Source organism: Acanthochromis polyacanthus, chromosome 20 (genome assembly GCF_021347895.1).
Source record: "Acanthochromis polyacanthus isolate Apoly-LR-REF ecotype Palm Island chromosome 20, KAUST_Apoly_ChrSc, whole genome shotgun sequence".
Classification (NCBI taxonomy): domain Eukaryota; kingdom Metazoa; phylum Chordata; class Actinopteri; family Pomacentridae; genus Acanthochromis; species Acanthochromis polyacanthus.
The window spans coordinates 13,667,064-13,688,228 of NC_067132.1; the positions used below are offsets into that span (position 1 = coordinate 13,667,064).

A 21,165-nucleotide genomic window follows, 5' to 3' on the forward strand; every position below is an offset into this window, starting at 1 on the left:
TAGTGCTGAATGATTGGCCCCGCCCCTGAGCGCGCGGAGGCAGGCGGTAACGTGAACGTCGGGTGGAGGAGTCTGATTGAGGAGAAACTACAGCAGGAGGAAACACGGGCTCCACTCGCACAATTTCTCACAGAGCACTCCCTTTAAAATGGCGTACCACAGCCCGTACAGAGCTCCCCCGCACATCAACGCTCCTCCGGACCAGGGCTTCCTGTGGAATATCTTTCAGAGGTGAGTGGCGGAAGGCGGCTTGTTGTCTCGGTCCGCTCCGCAGTGAAAAACTGCTGTCGTGTGTATCTCGGAGGGGAAGAGAGTGGGGCTGGGTGGTGCTGACACTAAATATTTCATTTAAAGCTCGTTTTGTCTCTTTTACTCTCGCGTCTTTCTAAGTATTTTTGCTTCCGAGCAGCACCTGGCAGTGAAATGAGTGATTTGTCAGAGCTAAGGTTACCTCAGTTGAGGAAATGTTACTTCTCAGTGTAGCCTGCTGCTGCTACACGTCACTCAGCTGTTCCGGTGCCTTACATCGCTGCACTTACACTGTCACATGGCCGTGGGGTTGACGGTAAATTGTGTTTAAATGAAGTCGCAGCCTCAGTGTTGTCTTCCCCAGCAGTGAGAGTTTTTAAACCTGAGACCTCCAGGAGTCCTTGAGGGCTTTTCCCCTGAAGCAAAAAGAAACACAATTCACTTCAAACTTTCATTTTTGATGTGACTCACATCCCTAATGAATGACTTCTTACAGCACTGCTTCTGTCTCTGCATCACATCTGCACCAAGCCAAAAAAAGCATCTGTCAGTATGGGATTACCTGACAATTGTAGCTCTATATGACGCAGGAGATGAATTTAAAGGAGGCTGGCATGAATACATTTTAAAGCTAATTTCAATACGTCTTCTGTTTTTCTCCCTCTCATTTTATTATTGCAGTATCTGTGGCGGCTTTCACCTCCTGATAGTCATCAATTTCCCCATAGTCTGAGTCAAAAGTGTGTCAGCCGCTAAGAAGGTCATAGTAGTATTCAGAGAGAGAAATGTTGATATGCTCTGGCCCCTGGTAATAGCTATAGAGTTATGTAATACTGCAGAGGATTTTTTTCTCTCACTACATTGAGATGCTGCGAGCATTGCGAGGCTCAAAACACCCTTAACAAATTATTTATGTATGGTGCAAAACCTCTGAAAGATCAGGTCGGATGTGCATGCTTCATCTTCTGCCATCTCTTTCTCATTCACACGGTCCTGCTGCTTCGTTCGCGGTCACGCAAACAGCACTCCTCATGACTATCATGACTGTGTACTCAGTCGGAGTCAGCATCAGTTTGTGTCAAGTGTTGTGACTGTCATGAACACACAGAGTCAGCCTTCCCACGAGCATTGTGTCGCCTCATCTGCTGCCTCTTGGTGAATATCTGGCTGCTGGAATTCCCTCGGTCATGTGATCACAGTCAATAGAGCATAGTTGACGCAGGAGGCCTCTCAATCTCACATACTCACAACAAGCAGTTCATGACTCACTGTCCTTCTGCTTTAAACAATCAATTAATGCACTGTAGCTCACTTGTTTGTCCTGTCAAATCATTAGTCTGTCTGATTGGATCATCATGGCAGGAGAAGAAAAGCAGTCATTCGTTTTGAAGGTGTTTTTTCACATGGTGAAGGTGGAGAACCTCCAAAGTGATTCCATGACTTGAGACTGGATGACTCATGAAGAATTCTTTCCGTTTAGCCTCCTTTCTTATGGATGACGTTGGCATGACAAAAATGTTTGCACCCAGCCCTTCAAGAGTCAAGAACAACAATGCTCTTTTTTTTTATAGATCAGAAATGCAGATTGGTTGCTATGGATGAACAACAACCACATGTTCACAGTCTATGAGAGAGAAAAAGTCTAGAGATTTTACTGGCAGTTCTTTTCAGACGCAGTATGATTAGATCTGACGGTCTCAGGATTCATTCTGCAAATTGAGCCTTAGAAAAAAAATGTAAAAATAGGAAAAAATAGCAAGGAAAAGTGGTTTTTTTCCCCCCCTTTTCCACCATGGGAGCCACAATGACATCGCCTTACATTTGGACCAGTTGTGTGGAAAGTAGGGCGGGCGTTGTTCCGCAAGCCATATTCCAACCTGACTACTTAATAGGAAACAGTGAAACATGGGAAAATGTGAGCAGAATAACTGACTCAGTCGTGGTGTTTTATGTCGTCCCTGCTGCTTTACAAGTGCTGTTTTTAAGTTGGTGCATTTGAAAAGATGGAAACACCAGATGGTTAACTGTCAGTTCTGCAGGCGAGAGGGGAGTTTTAATGATGCTTTCACTTCTTTCTCAGTGGCGAGGTAGCTTTACCTGAGGCGTTAGTAAGGTGAGGACAGGAGGAGGCAGGAGAGGGGGAGGCCTGTGCACGCACACACACACACACTTCTTTGAGTTAATCTATCGGTGTTTAGTGAAGGTTGGGTACCCCCGCTGCCTGCCCCAACCCAACCACTCCTCACCTTCACTGGGACAAAGCGGGCTTTTATGGAGACACGCTGGGACCATGTCGGTCTCCATGTTTGTTTTTGTTTTGTTAAGTGGGGGAAGGTAAAGCAGAGGAGCACATACGTACATGTGGCTGATCGCCGTTAAGAAAGCCGTGAAGGCTGCAAACATGGAGATATGACCACACGGTAATGCATCACAGCTGGGAGCAGAAGCGCAGCCCACAGAGGCAGCACTGGGCTGGACCTATGGAGGGGTTCCCCGTCTCATCTCCTCCCTCTTCTGCTCTGCTGGTATTCAGACTGTTTATTGAGCGAGCTCTGCGTCAACAGGTTGGGTCAGGCAGGTTGCTAAGGAACAACTGAGTCACTGGATGTTTCAGTAAGCTGCATTTCAAAACCCGTTATTTGTGTTACAGTCCGGCCTGTTAATGTCTTCTCGTCTCTGCATCCCAGAGAAAAAGACATGGCTGAGTGCAGCTTGAGTAAATCTTAATAGATACAAGTCCGGCTTTACCTTCTACTGTTTGATATCTACCAGCAGCTCATCTGTAGAATAGCTGTGCACTTTCCTCCAGTTCTTCTTCCCTTACAGAAATTTAAAAATTAACCATTCACTTAGAGATGGGACGGCCGAAAGGCTTGTTTAGGGCTGAAACAGTTAAATAGTTGAGTCCAGTGATTTATTATTCATGTCAAAGATTGTCTGGTTGTGGCCTCACCATTGTAAAATAAAAAAAATGCTGGTGTTGTCTCTGTAACTCAAATGTTTTTACCATTTTATGACATTTTGCAGTATATTAGATTCATATTAATGGAAATAATCCAGAATTGCAACTCTTTTATTAATTAAATTCTTGTTTCATTAGTCATTTGTCCTTTTGAATGTTAGAAAATGATGGAAAATCACATGTCTCACATTGTCTCAATGTCCAGATTACCATGTGAGAGGTTATACCTGAGAATATTTGATGTTTTTTGCTTGGACAAAGATCTGATTTGTTACTGATTAGTTTTCTGTGACATGTTTGTTCCATCCCTGATCGCAAATAAAGAGACAGTCCAGTTTATTTTATCATCATGCATACTTCTCATGAATTCTGTCTTATTTTGACAGTTTGAAAGCAATTTTATACATTTTTTTTGTAGAATTATCTCTTTGATATTTAATTAAATCAAACTGGTTACATTATTCTCATAGGATCTTATCAAAAAGCAGTCAGAAGTTAGTTAATGTAATGTTATAAGCTCACACTGGTCCCTCTTATCTGAAGAATTTTTTGTTTTCGTCTCACTCATCACTTGGAAAATCTGTCTGAGATTCTTGCAAGCTGACACTGTGCTGGTACGACTAAGAGCTGTTTGTAACATTCAGTTTCACTTTGCAGTCTCAGGATCACACACACATCCACACACACTCACAGCGTGTGTGGCTGCTCTCTCAGAGCTACAAACTGCCTTGTGTGCCCCGGTCATACAACTCCATTCATTCCCCGTGGAGTGTTGAAACACTAACACACGCTCAGGGAGATAAAGTTTCAGTTGGCGACTGCTGATGTCGGCCGCTATTGTATGCTGGAGTGTCTGTGGGTGTGAAGTGGTTAAAGCCGGCGGTATCTAATCTGTGCTTTCGTCCCCAGGGTCGACAAAGACCGGAGTGGAGTGATATCAGACTCAGAGCTTCAGCAGGCCTTATCAAACGGTGCGTATCATTGTTTCTCTGAGGATTGTGCCACTCCCATTTTTGTTACTTTCTCCTTCTTTTTCTGACCATTTAGGCTTTGTTTCCTTCCCTTCTCCCCCCTTCAGTCTCCATCTCTTCTTTGCTCCCCACCCTTTTCATATTTTTCTCCCTGCTTCTTTTTTTGATCCTCTCCCGTCTCCTTCTTCACACATCATCGGTCTCTCTGATTTAAGAAACTGCCGAGTCTAAGCACAAAGTGGATTGGGAATTTATTTTTATCCGTGGGTGACAGGCGGATCGAATAAAAGTGAATGAAGTTTTATTTTTGTCCCAGGACAACAGAGAAGCAGGTGAAAAGTTTATTAGTGTTGCTTCAAGGAACCCACTTTGATATACTTCAATGTCTCTTCAAAGACAACCAACTCACTGCAAGGACTGGTTAATGGTTGAAGTTGTGAGTGTGGACGGTTTCACTGAGTTATAAGTCCACAGTAGTCCAGCGGTGTCACACAGACCTGCTTCTGGAGGCTGTAGTAAGAACTACAGTCTGCATTTTGACAAGCTTGACTAGGGGCTTTTTTATTGTTTAATGTTTTCTCTGACTAAAATACAACCACAAAAGTGCAAAGAATTACAAACAAAATGTTGTGTCTGGGCTCCAAACGAATTAGCTTACTGCCTAATATAGTAATCCAGTGTTACCTTCCAGGCCCAGGCATTTCATGCTACGTTGTTTTGTTGGGATTAACAAAAAAATTGCTGTTCATGACTAACTCCTCCATAGCGTGGAAGCTAGTCTTGGATGTTCTTATGGTAGAATGTGAATCTCTTTTCTTTTCAAGATTCGGATAAACAGAATTAGCATAAGAGTGTATAATAAAATTACATGTTACTTGCAAATTTATATAAAAACTTTATAATCAAGTCATAACAATAAGACTGTTTTCATGGTGAAGGGTGGAGGATGAATTCAGTAATCTCACAGCCTGAGGAAAGAAACCGCTTGGAAGCATGGTGATACAGCAGCAGATACTTCTGTGTTGCTTCCCCAGGCAGCAGCAGGGCGAACACGCTGTGGCTGGGGTCACAGACATATTGTCTTACTGACATCATTGATGTTCAGTAGATGATTCTGGTGTTCTTTAATCACCTGCTGCAGAGTCTTCCCGTCTTGGACCGTGCACATCTCAGTTTGTGATCTTTCCAATTAGGATGCTCTCTACTGCTCCTCTGTAAAAGTTAATGAGAAGTTGGCACGGCAGTTTGTCAAGTTTCCCTCACCTCTCCTCTTGTAGCATTGAAGGTGAAACCCAAAGCATAAATCCCCCACACACCCACACACACACCCACACACACACACCCACCCAATCTGGAGACCTATACTGCCTTTAACCCCTTGCAGTCTGGTTTTAGATCAGATGAAAGCTACATTTCTGCCTCACTTGAAGTCATAAACTATATTGTGTGTGCTATTGTCAACAGAGAATACTGTGCAGCTGTTTTTGTAGACTTGGCTAAGGCATTTCACTCTGTCGACCACTTCATTCTGTTGGAAAGGTTAAGAAATATCGGTCTGTCCAAGAATTGTGAAAGTTGGTTCAGAAGCTATTGTTCTGGGCGCATGCAGTCAGTGAGGGTCGGTCTTCTCTCAGACCCTTTACCAATTCACAAAGGAGTTCCACAGGGTTCAATACTTGGTCCAACAGTCTTTAACATTTCCATCAACTATAGAACCCATGCCGTAACCAATTCGCACATCCATCTGTACAGCAATGACACCATTGTCTATACATCTAGTTCCTTGTATGGGCTTCAACAGAAACCTCCCACAAATCGAAAACCCGATCAAACTTCTCTCACTGAATGGCACTGAAATCCAATTTGCATTCTGCTAGAAGTATCTGGGAATTTGTCTTGATCGTTCACTCTCATTTGAAATGCATATCAATACTCTCCTCTCCAAAATTAAATCCAGAATCAACGTTCTCTACCGTAACAAATCTTCATTCACGCACTCCGCCAAATTCCTTCTTGGTAAAGTGAAAGTCCTTCCTTTATTTGATTATGGTGATGTGCTATGCAGATCCGCTTCAAAAAGCCTCCTCCATAAATTAGACACTATCTACCACTTTGCCATCTGCTTTACTCCCAGAACTCCTTACAACTGCTTTTGTTGTTCATCTTGTATGCCACCTCTTGACAAGGTCGTTATTGTCAACGAGAACCAGTTCTCAACTAACTTGTCTGATAGAACAAAGGTTAAATTTAATAAATTATGTTTTCTAAATGGCTCAACAGGCTTATAGAAGACTGACATATGAGCCTGATCTTAATGTATCACACTTCTAATACTAGAATTAACTAGTGCTGCACTTTTAGGACTTCTATGTGGTTCCTCTGTGGCCAGAAGCACACAGGATTAGCCTCAGTTTTCAAGCACAATATCACGTACATGACCATCAGGTGCATGTTTATTTAAACCCTTTAACAGGTTCTTAGTGAACAGTCAATTAAAAACATTTAATCCGAGCAGTAAGCCGTCTGTAATGCAGAATGATAGTTAATCTGATTGAAGACAGCGAAGAAATATCTCCAAAATCAGCGTTAAAAGGACTCTGGGATACAACACGAGGATTACAGCTGCTTGTGATGGGAAGTGCAGTCACTCTTGATCATGTGTAGCTCAGGAGGAGGAGGAGGATTCAAACAGGATTAAGGGTTCATTTCCCGTCGGGCCTCCTAAACAACAAAAAAAAGAAGTATACTTGTGATTCTGCCAGGCAGTTTGGAGAGCAGTGTTGAATAAATGATACAGGTCCTCTTCTCTGCTCAAATCCTGGCAAGTTGTATGCTTGCTTTGACTGAGCAGCGCTGCCACAGCATTGGCAGGCTGATAAAATATCTGTTTCCATACCACACACACCACACTGCACCAGAATTGCTTCTTGACCTTGCTTGCCATGATATTGAAATGCGGTACTGATTAATGAGACGTATATTTCGGAATGCCGTTCGCTCTGTACTGTACTGTTGCTCAGGTTGATGTTTTGTCTTCTCATTAAAATATAATGTGTGCCCCATCAAGTTTATGCCTGAATTGCACCAGCAGCTTTTCAAAGACTTTTGAAAAGATTACACTCCCCAGAAACCCATTTTTCTGGGCACTTCAAAGGAGAGAAAAAGAAGTGTCGAAGCCAGCAGCAGCAGTGAAAGAAGCTGTTATCAGGCTGCGCAGTGGCTCTGGCTCAGCATACTGATTAGTGTGCAAGTGTGTTTGAGCATGCATGCACGGACACATGTATTTATCAAGACTATGTGTGTGTTGTGCATTTCATCAGATTTTTTTCCCCTTTTTGCCAAGGGCTAGTGAGTAGCTTTTTTAGACTTGGCTTTTATGTGTGTGTTCTTGCCGTGTTGTGTGCACGTCCACTGTGCTGTGTGTGCGTGTAGCGAGCGGCAGGTTTCCCGGTCCAGTCTCCGCCAGTTCATTAGGCTCATTCTGATATGAACCAGAGCCAGTGGAGCTGAACACACACAGCACTGCATCCTGTCCTGCAGTTTGCTTGCCGAAGCCACCAACCTCGTCACTGTTGGACTGTCTGTCGTGACTCTGCTGACCCTGCAAGTGCTGCCTTTATTTACATCAGCTTCGACCGAGCTTTGTCTGCCGTGTCAGTGTTGTCCATCTTAATCTTTTATTTTATCACCTGCCTATTCTTTACTCCTCTCCTTCTTTTCAGCCCTCCTGTGTCAGAAGTGCAGAGAGTATCAAGGCTCTAGAGTAGGGGTGTCAAACTCATTTTAGTTCAAGGGCCACATTCAGCCCAATTTGATCTCAAGTAGACCGCACCAGTAAAATCACAGCATAATAGCTGTTAAATAACAACAACTCCAAATTTTTCCTCTGTTTTAGTGCAAAAATGTTCACATTCAAGGAATTGTCGTTTTACAAAAACATTATGAGCAAACTGGAATTTCTTAAGAAAGATAAGTTTAATTTCAACAACATTCTGCCTCATTTTGTTGTTTACGCATTATAACTTACAAATCACAGTGTGTCTACAGAGGCACAAAACATTTAGCCACAGGTATCTGGAACTGCATGATATAGTATTTTACTCTATAAAAGACTAAAAAACAACATAAACAAGACAACATATTACAAAAATGAGACACAAAGTGACAAAAGTGAGAAATAAAATAAAAAATGAGACAAACGACACAAAACAAAACAAAAGAGACAAAAAAAAATCAAAGTTACAAAGCCACAAAAAAATGGACAAATGACAGAAATGAGACAAAAAATGACAAAAGCGAGAAACAAAATGACAAAGAAATGGACAAACACAGAGAGACAAAAATAACATAAAATAACAAAAAAAAAACCGATGCACAAAGCAACAAATAAAGCAAAACACAAAATGACAAAAATAAGACAAAAACAAAAGCAACACAAAAAAGAAACGCAAAATAAAGCAGATGAGACAAACCACAAAAGAACAATGACCAATCTAGTACTTTACGATCAAAACAGCTTGTCGTGATCTCAAAATTATTTTAAATATATAATTTTACAAATTTACAATTTGTAGTTGATGTCTTCTCTGTAAATTTCACACTTTACAAACTCTTTCTGTGGGCCAGATTGGACCACCTGGAGGACCAGTTTTGGCCCACGGGTCGCATGTTCGACATCCCAGCTCTTAGAGGTTCAGGAAGGGGTTGCTGGGCCTTTCCTGTTCATGGTAACTCTTCCATCCCTCTGTTTATCTCTCCTTTCAGTCCTCTGTCTACTTGTCTTTATGCACGTCTGAAATCAGCCATCCTTCACTTGCATGTTTTTACAGCGTCCTTTAAAGTCGCGTTCAGATGTGAAGCAGCACTACAGGATATTTTCAGTTGTTTTTTCCGAGTGTTTTGATGCTCACCGTGGCAGTTATGTTACTTGTTCTGCTGTCACAAACCACATTAAAAGCATGACAGATCATTTCCAAAAGGTTCTAAAGCACAATACTTTACTCCCAGCCTTTTATTGTGCAAACAGACTAATGTTTCAACACTGCAGTGTCTTCATCAGAGTCAGTGTGATCAAACACGAGGCAAACGGATATATTGAAACTATACCAGGTGTACAGCTCTCATTGGGTAACTAATTGAACAGGATGTAAAATCTATTGGACGCTAAATCCAAGGGGGGGAGTTGCTATGTCGGTGTCCGAGTGCCACACCCCTAACACCATGCCAACACCACAGGGACCCAGGCATGTCTTAAAGTTACAGACACAGGAAACACAGCAAACACGACAAATTAATCAATCAAGAGGGCTAACATGAAGTCAGACACAGAACTAAATGTTGCCGGGAAAAAGGTACAAAAGTACATGTATGAATATAATAAGAGGAAACATGACAAACTCTGTTCTAGCAGATCATTTATGCTACAAGTTACAAATATGTGACTCACTGCATAAAAGACTGTTGAACTGTTTGTATAAACTTTTAAGAAGAATCTATTTTCCTCTCCTCTCCTCTCCTCTCCTCTCCTCTCCTCTCCTCTCCTCTCCTCTCCTCTCCTCTCCTCTCCTCTCCTCTCCCCTCCCCTCCCCTCCCCTCCCCTCCCCTCCCCTCCCCTCCCCTCCCCTCCCCTCTCCTCTCCTCTCCTCTCCTCTCCTCTCCTCTCCTCTCCTCTCCTCTCCTCTCCTCTCCTCTCCTCTCCTCTCCTCTCCTCTCCTCTCCTCTCCTCTCCTCTCCTCTCCTCTCCTCTCCTCTCCTCTCCTCCCCTCCTCCTATTTCATCTCCATACTTTTCTCAGGAGGATATGGCACCGGCTCTGTGCCTGCTGTGTTCTCTCCTCTGTTTGTCCTCTCTTACTCTAACTTTCTCTCTTTGCCTCTCATCCATGCTCCACACTTAGTCCCACTTTTCTCTCCTCTCTTTATTTGTCCTCCCTCTTCTCCTCATCCCTCTCTCAGTCCTGGGTGTGACGGTGCATCATCCCTGATGAGACTGATTGGCTTCGTGCCGTTGAGGTGCATGTCAGTGCTGTGTTGTGTGTATGCCTACGCCATTTGCTATAAATATGCATTTTTTTGGCCTTCCTTCGCTCAGCAGTGAGCAGATATCATACCAACTCGCCATCATGCTCCCCCACTCTCCTGCACATGCTGATTTATGCTCCTCTTTAGTTATTTATTTAAATGTGTAGAAGACGCAGTAGCGTAGAGAAATTGCTGAGATGCAGAGATGACTGAATAGCAGAGCTTGAGGAGCTCATTCTGCTACCTTTATCTTTTACACTTGCAGTGTACTGTTGAACTCTGTTACACAGAAGTTGAGTTAGATGGACACTTATTTTTGGAAGCCAATGTTAAGCTTTTCAGTACCTTTTCATCGGCTGCTTGTCATCAGTCGTGGTGTGACTGGCTCATACGCTGATTGTGTTAGACTTAGTCATTTTTAGGTAATGGTCTGAGGCACCAGAGCTGTTTTTCCTGAATTCCTTGACCTCCTTATTGTCAGTAATACAAATCATGACTGTTGACCGTCGTAAACTACAAAAATAGATAGAGCTGACTGACTGATCGCCTTATGACTACTTTTGTTGCTTTGTGACACATGAGCAACAAGAAAAGCACTCAGAGAGCAGTACTCCTCCAAGACTGCTCGGTCGTTGTATGATTTCTGGTGGATAAGTCCTGATAAGTCCACAGCAGTGGATTTGTAGTAAGATCATGTGATCATCAGCAGGCAGCTGACGTAGTCTTCACTTGTTGTCATAGTTACAGTGACGTTGTGCTGCTGTCTTGCAGTGATACAGAAATCTTTAATAAATCCATGGATCCAGACTATAAGCTGCGTCTCTGACAAAATCCAATGACTTGGTCCTTATGTCATTTCTGACCTTCCCTGAAAATTTCATCCAGATGAGTTTGTCTATTTTTTAGTTATGTTGCTGATGGACAGACAAACGTATGTCGATCGTCACATAACTCTGCCGTGTTCTTCGGTCGAGTAATAATTTGACTGAATTCTGCTGATTTTAGATACCACACATGCAACTTAATTGCAAGAATGATCACAATGATGGCAGTATTTTTTTATGTAGTTGATATCTTTTGTAGTTTTAGGATAAAGTAGAGATGAAACTGATGCCTTCATTTGAAATATGACTTGTATTTTTTCCTCTCAAGGTCAAACGTTTACCCCAGACAGGATGTAGTCCGTGTGTGTTTTTGGGTTCAAGTCTGTGTACCTACTTTGTGCGGTGCATATCTGAGCATTTAATGTGTGTTTGGAAAAAGTTCATGTCCATGTGTGCTTGCTTGTGTCAGGCGTGTACGTACAAGCATCTCACTGAGCTCTATCACGACCGTTATGTGCATGTGTGTACACTGCGGTCGCTGCACTCTGTTTTTCCACCAGCCCGCCTCTCTCCTCACCTCCTATATTCCCTCTCTGCCCTCCTCCTCCTCCTCCTCACTTCCCTCCACCTCACCATGAGCAGTTGGGTTCACCGGTGAGAGAGCCCAGTGTGCAGACCGGACAGAGGGCGTATTGTGCCTAGTTTGCCGTCAGACGCACACAAACATCTCAGCCATACTGGCCGCCTCACACTGGGCGGCCGCGGCCCGTCTGACACATACACCGGTGACCTCACAACCAGCTACTGGTGTGAAACGTGTGCGAGTCGAAGAATTCAAGTGGCTGGAAAGGTCACAGCTTGCTCTTTGCTCTGCCTTTGGTCATTTATCTGAAGGCCTCATGCTGGAGCAACATTTATGCTACAAAAGAATATTCGCTGTCTCTGTGAGAAAATAAACACGCAGTAACGCTGACCTGGCTCTACAAATTGGCCTCGCATCAGTAAACTTATGATACTTTATTTTTGTTGCTTCAGATCAGCACTCCCAACAGATGAACTAGGAATATAGATTCTGGCCCAAACCCCAGCTCCAGTAAGAGCCTCGGGGCTGGTCCCAGAACAGCTCTACCCGGAGTCCTAGACGGCCTCAGCCATCAATAAAACAAACCGAGGAAGAGGGAGGAAATGACTAGTGTCTTCTGGAGCACATGCAGTATTTATCATCCCAAAACCTTCAAGTTATGAAGTCCTAATTTTATTTCAGCCCCTTTATTATTTATTTGGTCACTTTAATGGACTTTCAAAAGTGAAATGAAGGTGAAAATAAATCAGCAAAGAAACAAAGTTCCCGTTTGGCTTGAAGCCTTCTTATTTAAACGAGGTGCTCTTATCTAAGCTCTTACTGCAAACCTGCTTACTGCTGGCAGAGCAGAGGGAAATCAAAAACAAGCAGCAGCGTGAAAAGAAAAAAAGCTCCACAACGTTGGCAAGATGTTAAAATCCTGCAGATGCTGTTTTAGGGTTTGCGGATAGAGTTGCAGGGAAGAGTCTTAGGTCAGCAAAAGTATTCTAGAGAGTTCAAGTTACTGCAACATAACCTAAACTGAAAATGTTTTGTTCACCTCATCTCCTCGTGTCTGTTCTCTTCTGCTGGTTATCGCTCCCGTTGTCTTGGGTTTTATGTTTCTCTTCTCCTGCATCCTCCTACACTCACTTCTCTTTATTCCTGGTTCTGAAGTGTCGGCCTGTTGGTAATAAAGTGAGGTGGTGAGTCAGCAAACGGTTCGATGACCTGATAAATCTCAGCGTCTTGAGAGTTGAGACTGTGAAGCAGGCTATAAAGTATAAACACCCATCTGAACTAAAGGCCCATCAGTCTTTTTTCTGACCATATAAACGGCAGGTGTATTCACATATAATTGAAATTCGTCCTCAGATGAAAAACAACTTTGTGTGTTTTGGAAAAGGGCCAATAAAAGGTCACAGGAGTCACTTGAAGTGCCTTTTAAAAACTTTTTTGTCCATTTTTTCCGCCGTTATGATGCAGTATTGTGATGTAGTTGGTTTAAAATCCTATGAACTCATCTGTTTTATGTCATTTTGTGAGTTCTTCTATTGTCTACCTTTGTCAGGATATTATATCATCCAGTACAGCAGCACGAGGAAATGGTAGAGGAAACCAAAATATTACGGCAGACCACAGATGAAAGATATGTCATACAGGATATTCCTGATTTTGTCAGTCTTGCTCTGGCTTCCAGTGGTGCTGACATGTAATTTAAAGTCTTCAGATGAGACTTTCCTTTCTGTCATTAGGCTTAATCAAAACAAAAAACATTATCACTCTAATTTATTTTGCCTGATCACATTTTAATATGTTCTTTTGTCAGGATAGGCCTTCTTCACAGCAGCTGTTTTGGTTTGTCATAGTGGGAGAAGTACAGGTGGGATTAACAGCATTAGTAATGGTTCTGTGTCCCAGTGAACCACGACAGTGAGCCAGCGAGCACAATACATCCTCCTCGTGTCCGACACTTTGACATGTCATTACAGGACAAGCACTGTGGATTAGTAATGATAATGATGCAAGCATCGACACTAATGACTGCTGCATTCTATTTTGGGGTTCGGTTTCAGGGCCCACGAGCTCTCGACTTTGCTTACTTGGACAATTAAATGCAGCAGAACCGTCATTAATGTTACCGGTACATCTGAGCTTTTCCTGACAAGTCAACATCTGCTGTGAAAAAGTGTCCAGAATTACTCCCCAATTCACTCATCCGCTGCTCCCCATGCGATACTCTTGGGATGTTACTGATGATCATCATTTTTCATCATCGCAGACAGCTGCAGAGCTTTGCAGTGGTAGTTTTCTCTTCTGTAGAGCATTGTACATGCACTGGACACTACACAGCGATCTGCAGACTGAAATAAAACGGCAGACAGTAATTATTGTTGATGTGGGCTTTTCCTACTGTGATGTGTCAGAAAATGTGAGAAGGGCCTTTTTGAAATGTTTATCTAAGCAAGGAAAACAAACTGACAGTGTAAAAATGGAGAGAAGATAAACTGGGCCAATATTAATGCTATTATTACTTATCTTAAAATTAAGATTAACATTGACATCATTTGTTTGCCCAAGATAATGAAGTGATCATTTCATTGCTATGTGGTGATACAGTACTGGGCTTACAATGAATATGGTAGCAACAAAAATATTAATCTTGATAATTAAGTCACAGTGATGAGAAAAAAAATGCCTGTTTTCCAATTAAAAAAAAAAAAATCTAAGCAGTGATCTCCAGGTTATTACTCAAAAATACCTTAAGGGAATCTTCTAAAATGTGCTTTTTAAAGCTTGTTTTCTGTCCTAATTGTGGTGTTTCATCACAGCTTCCTTTGTTTCTTTAGCGGCTAAATAGAGGAACTTATTGGTGATGCTGTTGGTTTGTTTTTAACCGATGTTTCTCTGTTTCACAGGCACATGGACTCCTTTTAACCCAGTGACAGTCCGCTCCATCATATGTAAGTAACTGCTGACTGTGACGTACCCAACCTTCACACAGGCGCCTTTTGTACTCGAGCTTCTTAAGTTGTTTGTTTGCTTCCTTGCCATGACAACCAGATTAATTCATTAAGGTTTGTGCAATCTGAGGGCACAGACAAACAGACCTTTGCTTTAGGAACTGCTGCTCCAGTGAAAACCTGCAGCCATCAATAAAACGAGGAAGAGAGAGCATCTGCAAGGAAATGGGAAAGCGGGTCCCAAAGGGCAGCTGCCAGTTGCCTCAGACTACAGATATCGATCTGTTTACACTTTTAAGACGGTTGTAATATGCAGCTGAGGATAAAAACTTTAAACTCTTCAATGTAGCTGAGGAGAATCCATCTGCTGTAGGTCAGACTATATTTCTACACACAAATAAACAAACTATACTTTAGACATCTGAATTGGTTTCGCTTCTAGATTTAATAGCATGTCCATGTGGTGTGTCTGCTGTGAGACGTGTTGAGGAGGCAACAGAACAAGTGAATTCTGATTTAAATTGTTTTAAATGGAGTCAGGTTGATAAGCTAGTGAGCCATTCCAGAACTGGAGGACATTTTACGTCCCACCCATCAAATTTCAAATAATTTATGTACAAAATACTAAAACAGGCAGCTGTTGTGTAAATGTTCTTGTCCTGAGATAAAATCTAAAAAAGTAGGAGAAAAGAATGTTTCAAAGTACTTTAAAAATACCAAATAAGTCTGGAGTTAGCCTTAAAATGCTGGTTCTCTCTTGTCCCATCCCTCTGATGACCAAATTGAATCTCAAATAAAACAGTTAAAATGAAATTTAAACCTCCTTTTTTGGTATTCTTTTTTTTTTTTGCATTGATGTCTCTTGTAATTGTAGGAATTTTTTTTTTAATCAACATAATATTTAAAATAATTATTATTATGCATTGAACGTGTGTCCCACAACATGCACACAACCCTGTTAGCATAACATTTTTAGCTGGTAAAAGAAGAAAACAGTGAATCACATGAAACGCTGGAATTAACATCATCAAACAGATTTCCAAAAGAATAGGTAGAGGAAAGCTACATCCTCTCTTGTATTTTTCATAATTTCATAACACTGTCAGCATTGATTGAATATCTCATTCTGCTTCATGCAACCCAGTTATGCATATTATCAGGATAAGGCAAATTATTTTTACTTTTTTCGTGACTGTTTTCCATCAGTCAGTTTGTCCTCCTAAATATCTCGCTTCTACTCCTGAGAAAAAGCTAACATTAGCATGGATTAGCAATCATGTTCCTGTGATTAGAGCAAACAGCAAATAAAACACGTGGCAAAACTTTTACCATTGATGTGGAAGCTGAGCTAATCAAGCCATTGATAGTTTATTACCCATTATTGATCAGTATGCAGCAGAAAACTGTTAAAGAGAAGGTTTATTTTTCAAAAATTTTGAAGCCCAAATGTCCTCCAGTTCTGGAATGATCCCAGTCTACATGCGCAATAGCAAGGATCTGAAAGTGGTAAAATTAAACATCAAGTTTTTTTTATACTTTAACAGGCCCATATGGGTTTTTTTTTGTATGCTGGCAGACAGATCATGATTAAAGTATGACACCAACGCCATTTAGAAGTATTTCCACCTTGAAGTTGCGTTGTAGTGCAGATTTTGACTACAGGGGTTGAACGCATAAATAGCCTCAAACCTGTCGACTTGCAGTTCGCCACTTTCCGTACCATTATTCTTTTTCAGAATTAGTTTGCAGTTCAAACATGTGACTGATTTACTAAAATAGTACAATTAGCCATTGCAAAGCTCAGAGTAAATTTAAGGTGTTTGAGACAGGTGGATGGAGAGAGATGGAGGCAGGGATTTAATAGACCTGTGTAGTGTGTTGAGTTACATCTATGCTATTTTAAGATGGAAAGGGATTACTTTAATGGAAAACCATTTAAAAATGTAACTTTCATACATCAAAATAATATGTAGGGGGTTAAGTCAATGACCAAAATGGAACTGTAGCTTCCTGGCATGCTCCAGCTTCCTCTTTAAATGAAAATGTCAAAAATATCTTTCCCCAAGTCTCATATGTACTTTGTTTCGCATTTGTTGTGTGACTTCCACAGTAAATCCCCCAAAATTCCGTTGCCTCTCCTTCCCCCTGTACCATGCACACTAAGTCCATTGTTTAATAGTCCCACAGCAAGAAGCATATCCTGTGATAACACTCCCTTTGTTGGGAGGTAATTGGATTGAACCGCATGGGTGTGAGGAGAGGAGTACTGGTGGGGGGATCAAGCTGTTTTCTTTCTCTGCTATAATGCAGTCTTATGAGGCAGGAGTTAGTCAAGTGTGAGTCTGTCTGACCCGCTCTGTTAACTCTGCTGTTCTCCCACAGTCCAATAAAACTGGATGTGGCACCAAACTGGCCCTCATGTTAGTCAGCAGTTAGAAAAGTCCAACATTTCCAGAGATGTATGCATATGTTTCTGTGTGAGACAGTGTGAGTGATGTTTCTTCCTCTCGACCCTCTTCTTCAGCCATGTTCGACAGGGAAAATAAAGGCGGAGTGAATTTCAACGAGTTCGCCGGTGTGTGGAAATACATCACAGACTGGCAGAACATCTTCAGGACCTACGACAGGGACAACTCGGGCTTCATCGATAAGAACGAGCTGAAACAGGCGCTGACAGGATTCGGTGAGCAGCAAAGTATGCTCGTATATTTAAATTTAATGGCAGTGGTGGAGGGCTCCGTGGCTGTCTCTCGGCTTTCTCTGGGTCAGAAGGTCAGGTGTTTTTTTTTTTTGTATTTTTAGTAATTCTGTGTGCGTATGAATAGAGCAGCATACCAGAAGAAGACGTCTGAGTTTTATCCTTATTTTTTACTTGCCACTCATGTAGTAAACGCCTTTAAATTTCACATTAATGTATCTCCAGCCTTGCAGTGTAAATAACAGTGGGCAAATCCAAAACCAGTCTTTATCGGATTAAGGTGCTTTAGACTAGAATGATTTTACAGAAAAGTGTCTCAGCAAAGAGCGGAACGGTTTCTGTAAAGCCCCTTTCAGACAGACACGCAATCCTTTCCATTAATCTGATGGCAACTGAAGGCGGCTTCATGTCTGAATGAACACCCAGTAACGTAAACTGAGGTGGAGATCTCACTAGTAGAGAACACAAGAGACACAGTTTGTGCCAAAATCACGGAACACCTTTCTCGCACACTGTGCTCCACAATTTCATGCCTGCTGGGTTACAAACTGAGAAGTCCATAACAGTAAAATGTTACTGCAATGACAACAGACTCTAACAGCTCAGAATAAGGATACTCAACAAAATGAATGCAATCTTTCTTTTTCCAAAAGACATGAAGAGTTGAGGTTTAGTGTGTTGCTTCCAGCTGTTTGTAGGGATTTTTCCTCGGAGTTAAATAATTACCAGCAGCAGGATCTATATGAGAGAGTTGCACGCATGAAACAACAGCATCAACAACTTCATAAAACACTTAAAGATAAATTATCTCTGACATGCAGACAGGATTCTTCACTTTTGACATGCGAGCTGTTGGTAAATAATTTGTGACATGGCAGTCCTCTGCTAAAGTCCTGAACTCCTCACAGCTGCTGGAATATTTTCATTTTGCTTTTGGTACAGTTGTAGTGAGATTATCATCACGCACAAACAGAAGTTTTAGTAACTAGGGAAATCATACATACACTAAGCTATTACTGTTAACTTAGATTTAGTCTTCTGTTTATTCCTGCATTCTTATGTATTATACACAAAGAATCAAAAGTTTGGATACACCGTCTCATTCAGTGCTTTTTATTTATTTGTATTATTTTCTGCATTGTAGATTCATACTGAAGATTAACACTTTTTTGTTTACAACATAATTCCATATGTATATTTTTTTTATAGTTTTGATGTCGTCAGTGTGTAAAATAATTGCATAAAAACCACTGAATGAGAACATGTGTCCAAACTTTTGACTGGTCGTGTACGTCACATGATGTTCTGTCAAATTCCGTGTGAATGTTGAATACGATGCGAGTTCTGCAGCTCTCTCCATCACTGTGGTTGGTTGAATGAAGCCACAAGAAACATTAATAGAAACGTGACCTAAATGAGAAAATGCGGTTGGTTTAACAGACTCATGAAGCGGCAATGCTGTGTCTGTAAAGTGCTTTAGTGTAATATTAGGGGAGAACGTACACAAATGATCAATTAAATGTTTAAAATAACAATCTGAAGACTCCAGCAGCCGCATGATGACTTTGATTGAACACTAGAGGTTGTTTTAAAACTGAAGAAGATTTGCCCTCCAGTGATTACAGTAACTGCAAATGAAAAGCTCCAGCTTGTTATAAAAATGAGTGAACAAAAATATCCCTTTGTGCGACACCAGTGGCAAGTTAAAAAAAAAAAAAAAAGGTGTTTGACTTTGCATGTTTTCTGTATTTCTTTGTGGCTCTGTTTGCAGTGTGGGTGTGGTCTAAAACTGGATCAGCAGTATCACAGAAGACTATTTATCCTCATAAATGCCAACAGACCCATATTAAATATGCTGTTTACAAGAGTGCTGGTACTGCTGATGATCAGTTGAAGTGGGGTAACGTCTCAATAAAACAGATGTACAGTGTTAGTCTGACGGCGACAATCCTAAGAATGCCTTTAATCAGACCGAATCATAACACGTCTCAGCTACTGCCACAACTTGTTCATCTGCCTCAGCCAGTCTGCAGTCATCCAAGCCATCTACAGCTCTGCCACAGTCAGTTTAAAAAATGTTATGGTTCATTTAAAAGTCTTTACCTGTCCAGGTCCCTTATGTACTTAAGAGTTTTTACATCCCTCCTCGCCTCAGGGTGTATCGAGGTCCGGGCTGAAAGCCAGAGGTGATCATCCAGGTTGATTCCTCTGGTGTGTTCAGTGGGTGTCCACAGCGCAGACGAGCTGCTTTATATCATCACTTTTTTAAAAAACAGGCTGAATGTGTGGGTTGTCTTTAAAATACTTTATAGCTGATGTTGTATTTGTTGTTGTGTGTAGGGTACCGTCTATCAGACCAGTTCTACGGCACTCTGATAGATAAGTTTGACCGCCAGAGGAAGGGACAGGTGGCCTTTGATGACTTCATCCAGTGCTGTATTGTTCTACAGGTAACACTGAATTCTAACAAGCTGGGTAGACTGTAATAGAATCAATCATTTTCTTCACAGCTGTATGCACAAACACGCATATATAGGATGTCCTTGAGTGTAGTACTAGCATCACAACAAGGCTACTCATGTATTCATAAGATTCAAAGAGGAGTTTTAATTATGCATATTTAAGAACACATTAGTCTTCCCTTTTTAGATGAATGTCTAATGAGAGTTCCACTTGAGCCAGTTTGTTCCTTCTCAGTAATTTCATACATTTATAGAGGAGGCAGCCGAATGTAAATGAAGCCTGAAGAGGTTTGGGATAGTAACATAGCAGGAGCTTCAGTTTTTCTCTAAACTGGATTTGAATTAATGGACTCATGTTGATTAATGTGCATCTTCCGAAATATAGAGTACAACAATTTAACAATGACAATGTAAGCAGTTATTCTAGTCAGTGATTAAGTGTTCAGTTTGTTCACATTGAAGGCTGTAGAATATGATTATTATTTTGCTATTGTTGTGCTTTAATTCTCTACTTTGTGTTCTTTCCACAGAGGTTGACTGACGTTTTCAGGCGGTACGATACAGACCAGGATGGCTGGATCCAGGTTTCATATGAACAATATCTTTCCATGGTCTTCAATATAGTATAACACACACGGATCGTCACAGAAGAGCACAACTGGACACAACTGTGCCAAAGCTACCGGCACCTCCCGGATGTCTGCCATGGTGGACACTACAAGATTTTTTAAAGCCTAATTGTTAGCCCTAGTTGGGCTATTTCACTTAAATTTCTAAAATTAATACTAGAAACCTTTGAGGAACCTTAAGTTATTTTGAGGTTGTAATATTACCCAGATGATAGTATCTGGAAGTTGAATGCTTGAAAAAAAAAAATCTTGTAGTGTTTTGTTCGTTGACCAATCTGAACAATGTCTGTGTTGGGGACTCTGGGTTGGGGAATATCATGGACACATCTGTCTTTCTGTCCGTCAGTCTGTCTGTTAATGTACAACATTTGTAATGTCTTACCTTTAATTGATACAATTAAAAAAAGGATCTCTGCTGAGAGTGAAACGATGCATTGTAAATATGATTTGCATGCTTTTCAGGGAAATTTAACCCCACGTTCAAGCATGCTTTCCCTTTCTCTTGACTTTTCCTCAGCCCTATTTTGCTCAAAGCCATGTTTACAAAAACTGTGAAAGCAGCCGATGTTCTGCTTTGGGATTCACTGACATGCCAGCTTACATGCCATATTTGTACAAACTTATTTTTAACAGCAAATCTTCTAATGTTAGGACGTTTCATTTTTGGTAGAGGGTCAGCATAATGCCTTTAGTATGGCTTACTTTTTGTGCATGATGCCTTAAAATGTGTAAAACAAAATAACACACCAGAGAAATCTTTTATTAAAAAAATAAAACATCTGATGTGGGGTTTGCTCTCATTATTTACGGGACAGCAATGTGTTT

At 41.3% G+C, this 21,165-nt stretch overlaps 1 protein-coding gene across 1 annotated transcript; it reads left to right on the top strand.

Moving 5' to 3' along the window:
* The first annotated feature begins 19 nt into the window (after positions 1-19).
* pdcd6 (programmed cell death 6) lies at positions 20-21,120 on the top strand. Its single transcript, XM_051940359.1, has 6 exons — positions 20-231; positions 4,121-4,182; positions 14,507-14,551; positions 17,076-17,234; positions 19,590-19,699; positions 20,242-21,120. Exons 1-6 carry the CDS (start codon positions 149-151, stop codon positions 20,338-20,340), a joined length of 558 nt encoding a protein of 185 aa, XP_051796319.1. The 5' UTR covers positions 20-148; the 3' UTR covers positions 20,341-21,120.
* Positions 21,121-21,165: the final 45 nt, after the last annotated feature.

What these genes read in the sequence shown, in the direction of transcription:
- pdcd6 (XM_051940359.1), top strand. Translation starts at nt 149, where the DNA reads ATGGCGTACCACAGCCCGTACAGAGCTCCCCCGCACATCAACGCTCCT. An exon ending in GACAGTCCGCTCCATCATAT is followed by an intron (nt 14,552 to 17,075) that starts GTAAGTAACTGC and finishes CCTCTTCTTCAG; the next exon opens with CCATGTTCGACAGGGAAAAT. An exon ending in ACAGGCGCTGACAGGATTCG is followed by an intron (nt 17,235 to 19,589) that starts GTGAGCAGCAAA and finishes TGTTGTGTGTAG; the next exon opens with GGTACCGTCTATCAGACCAG.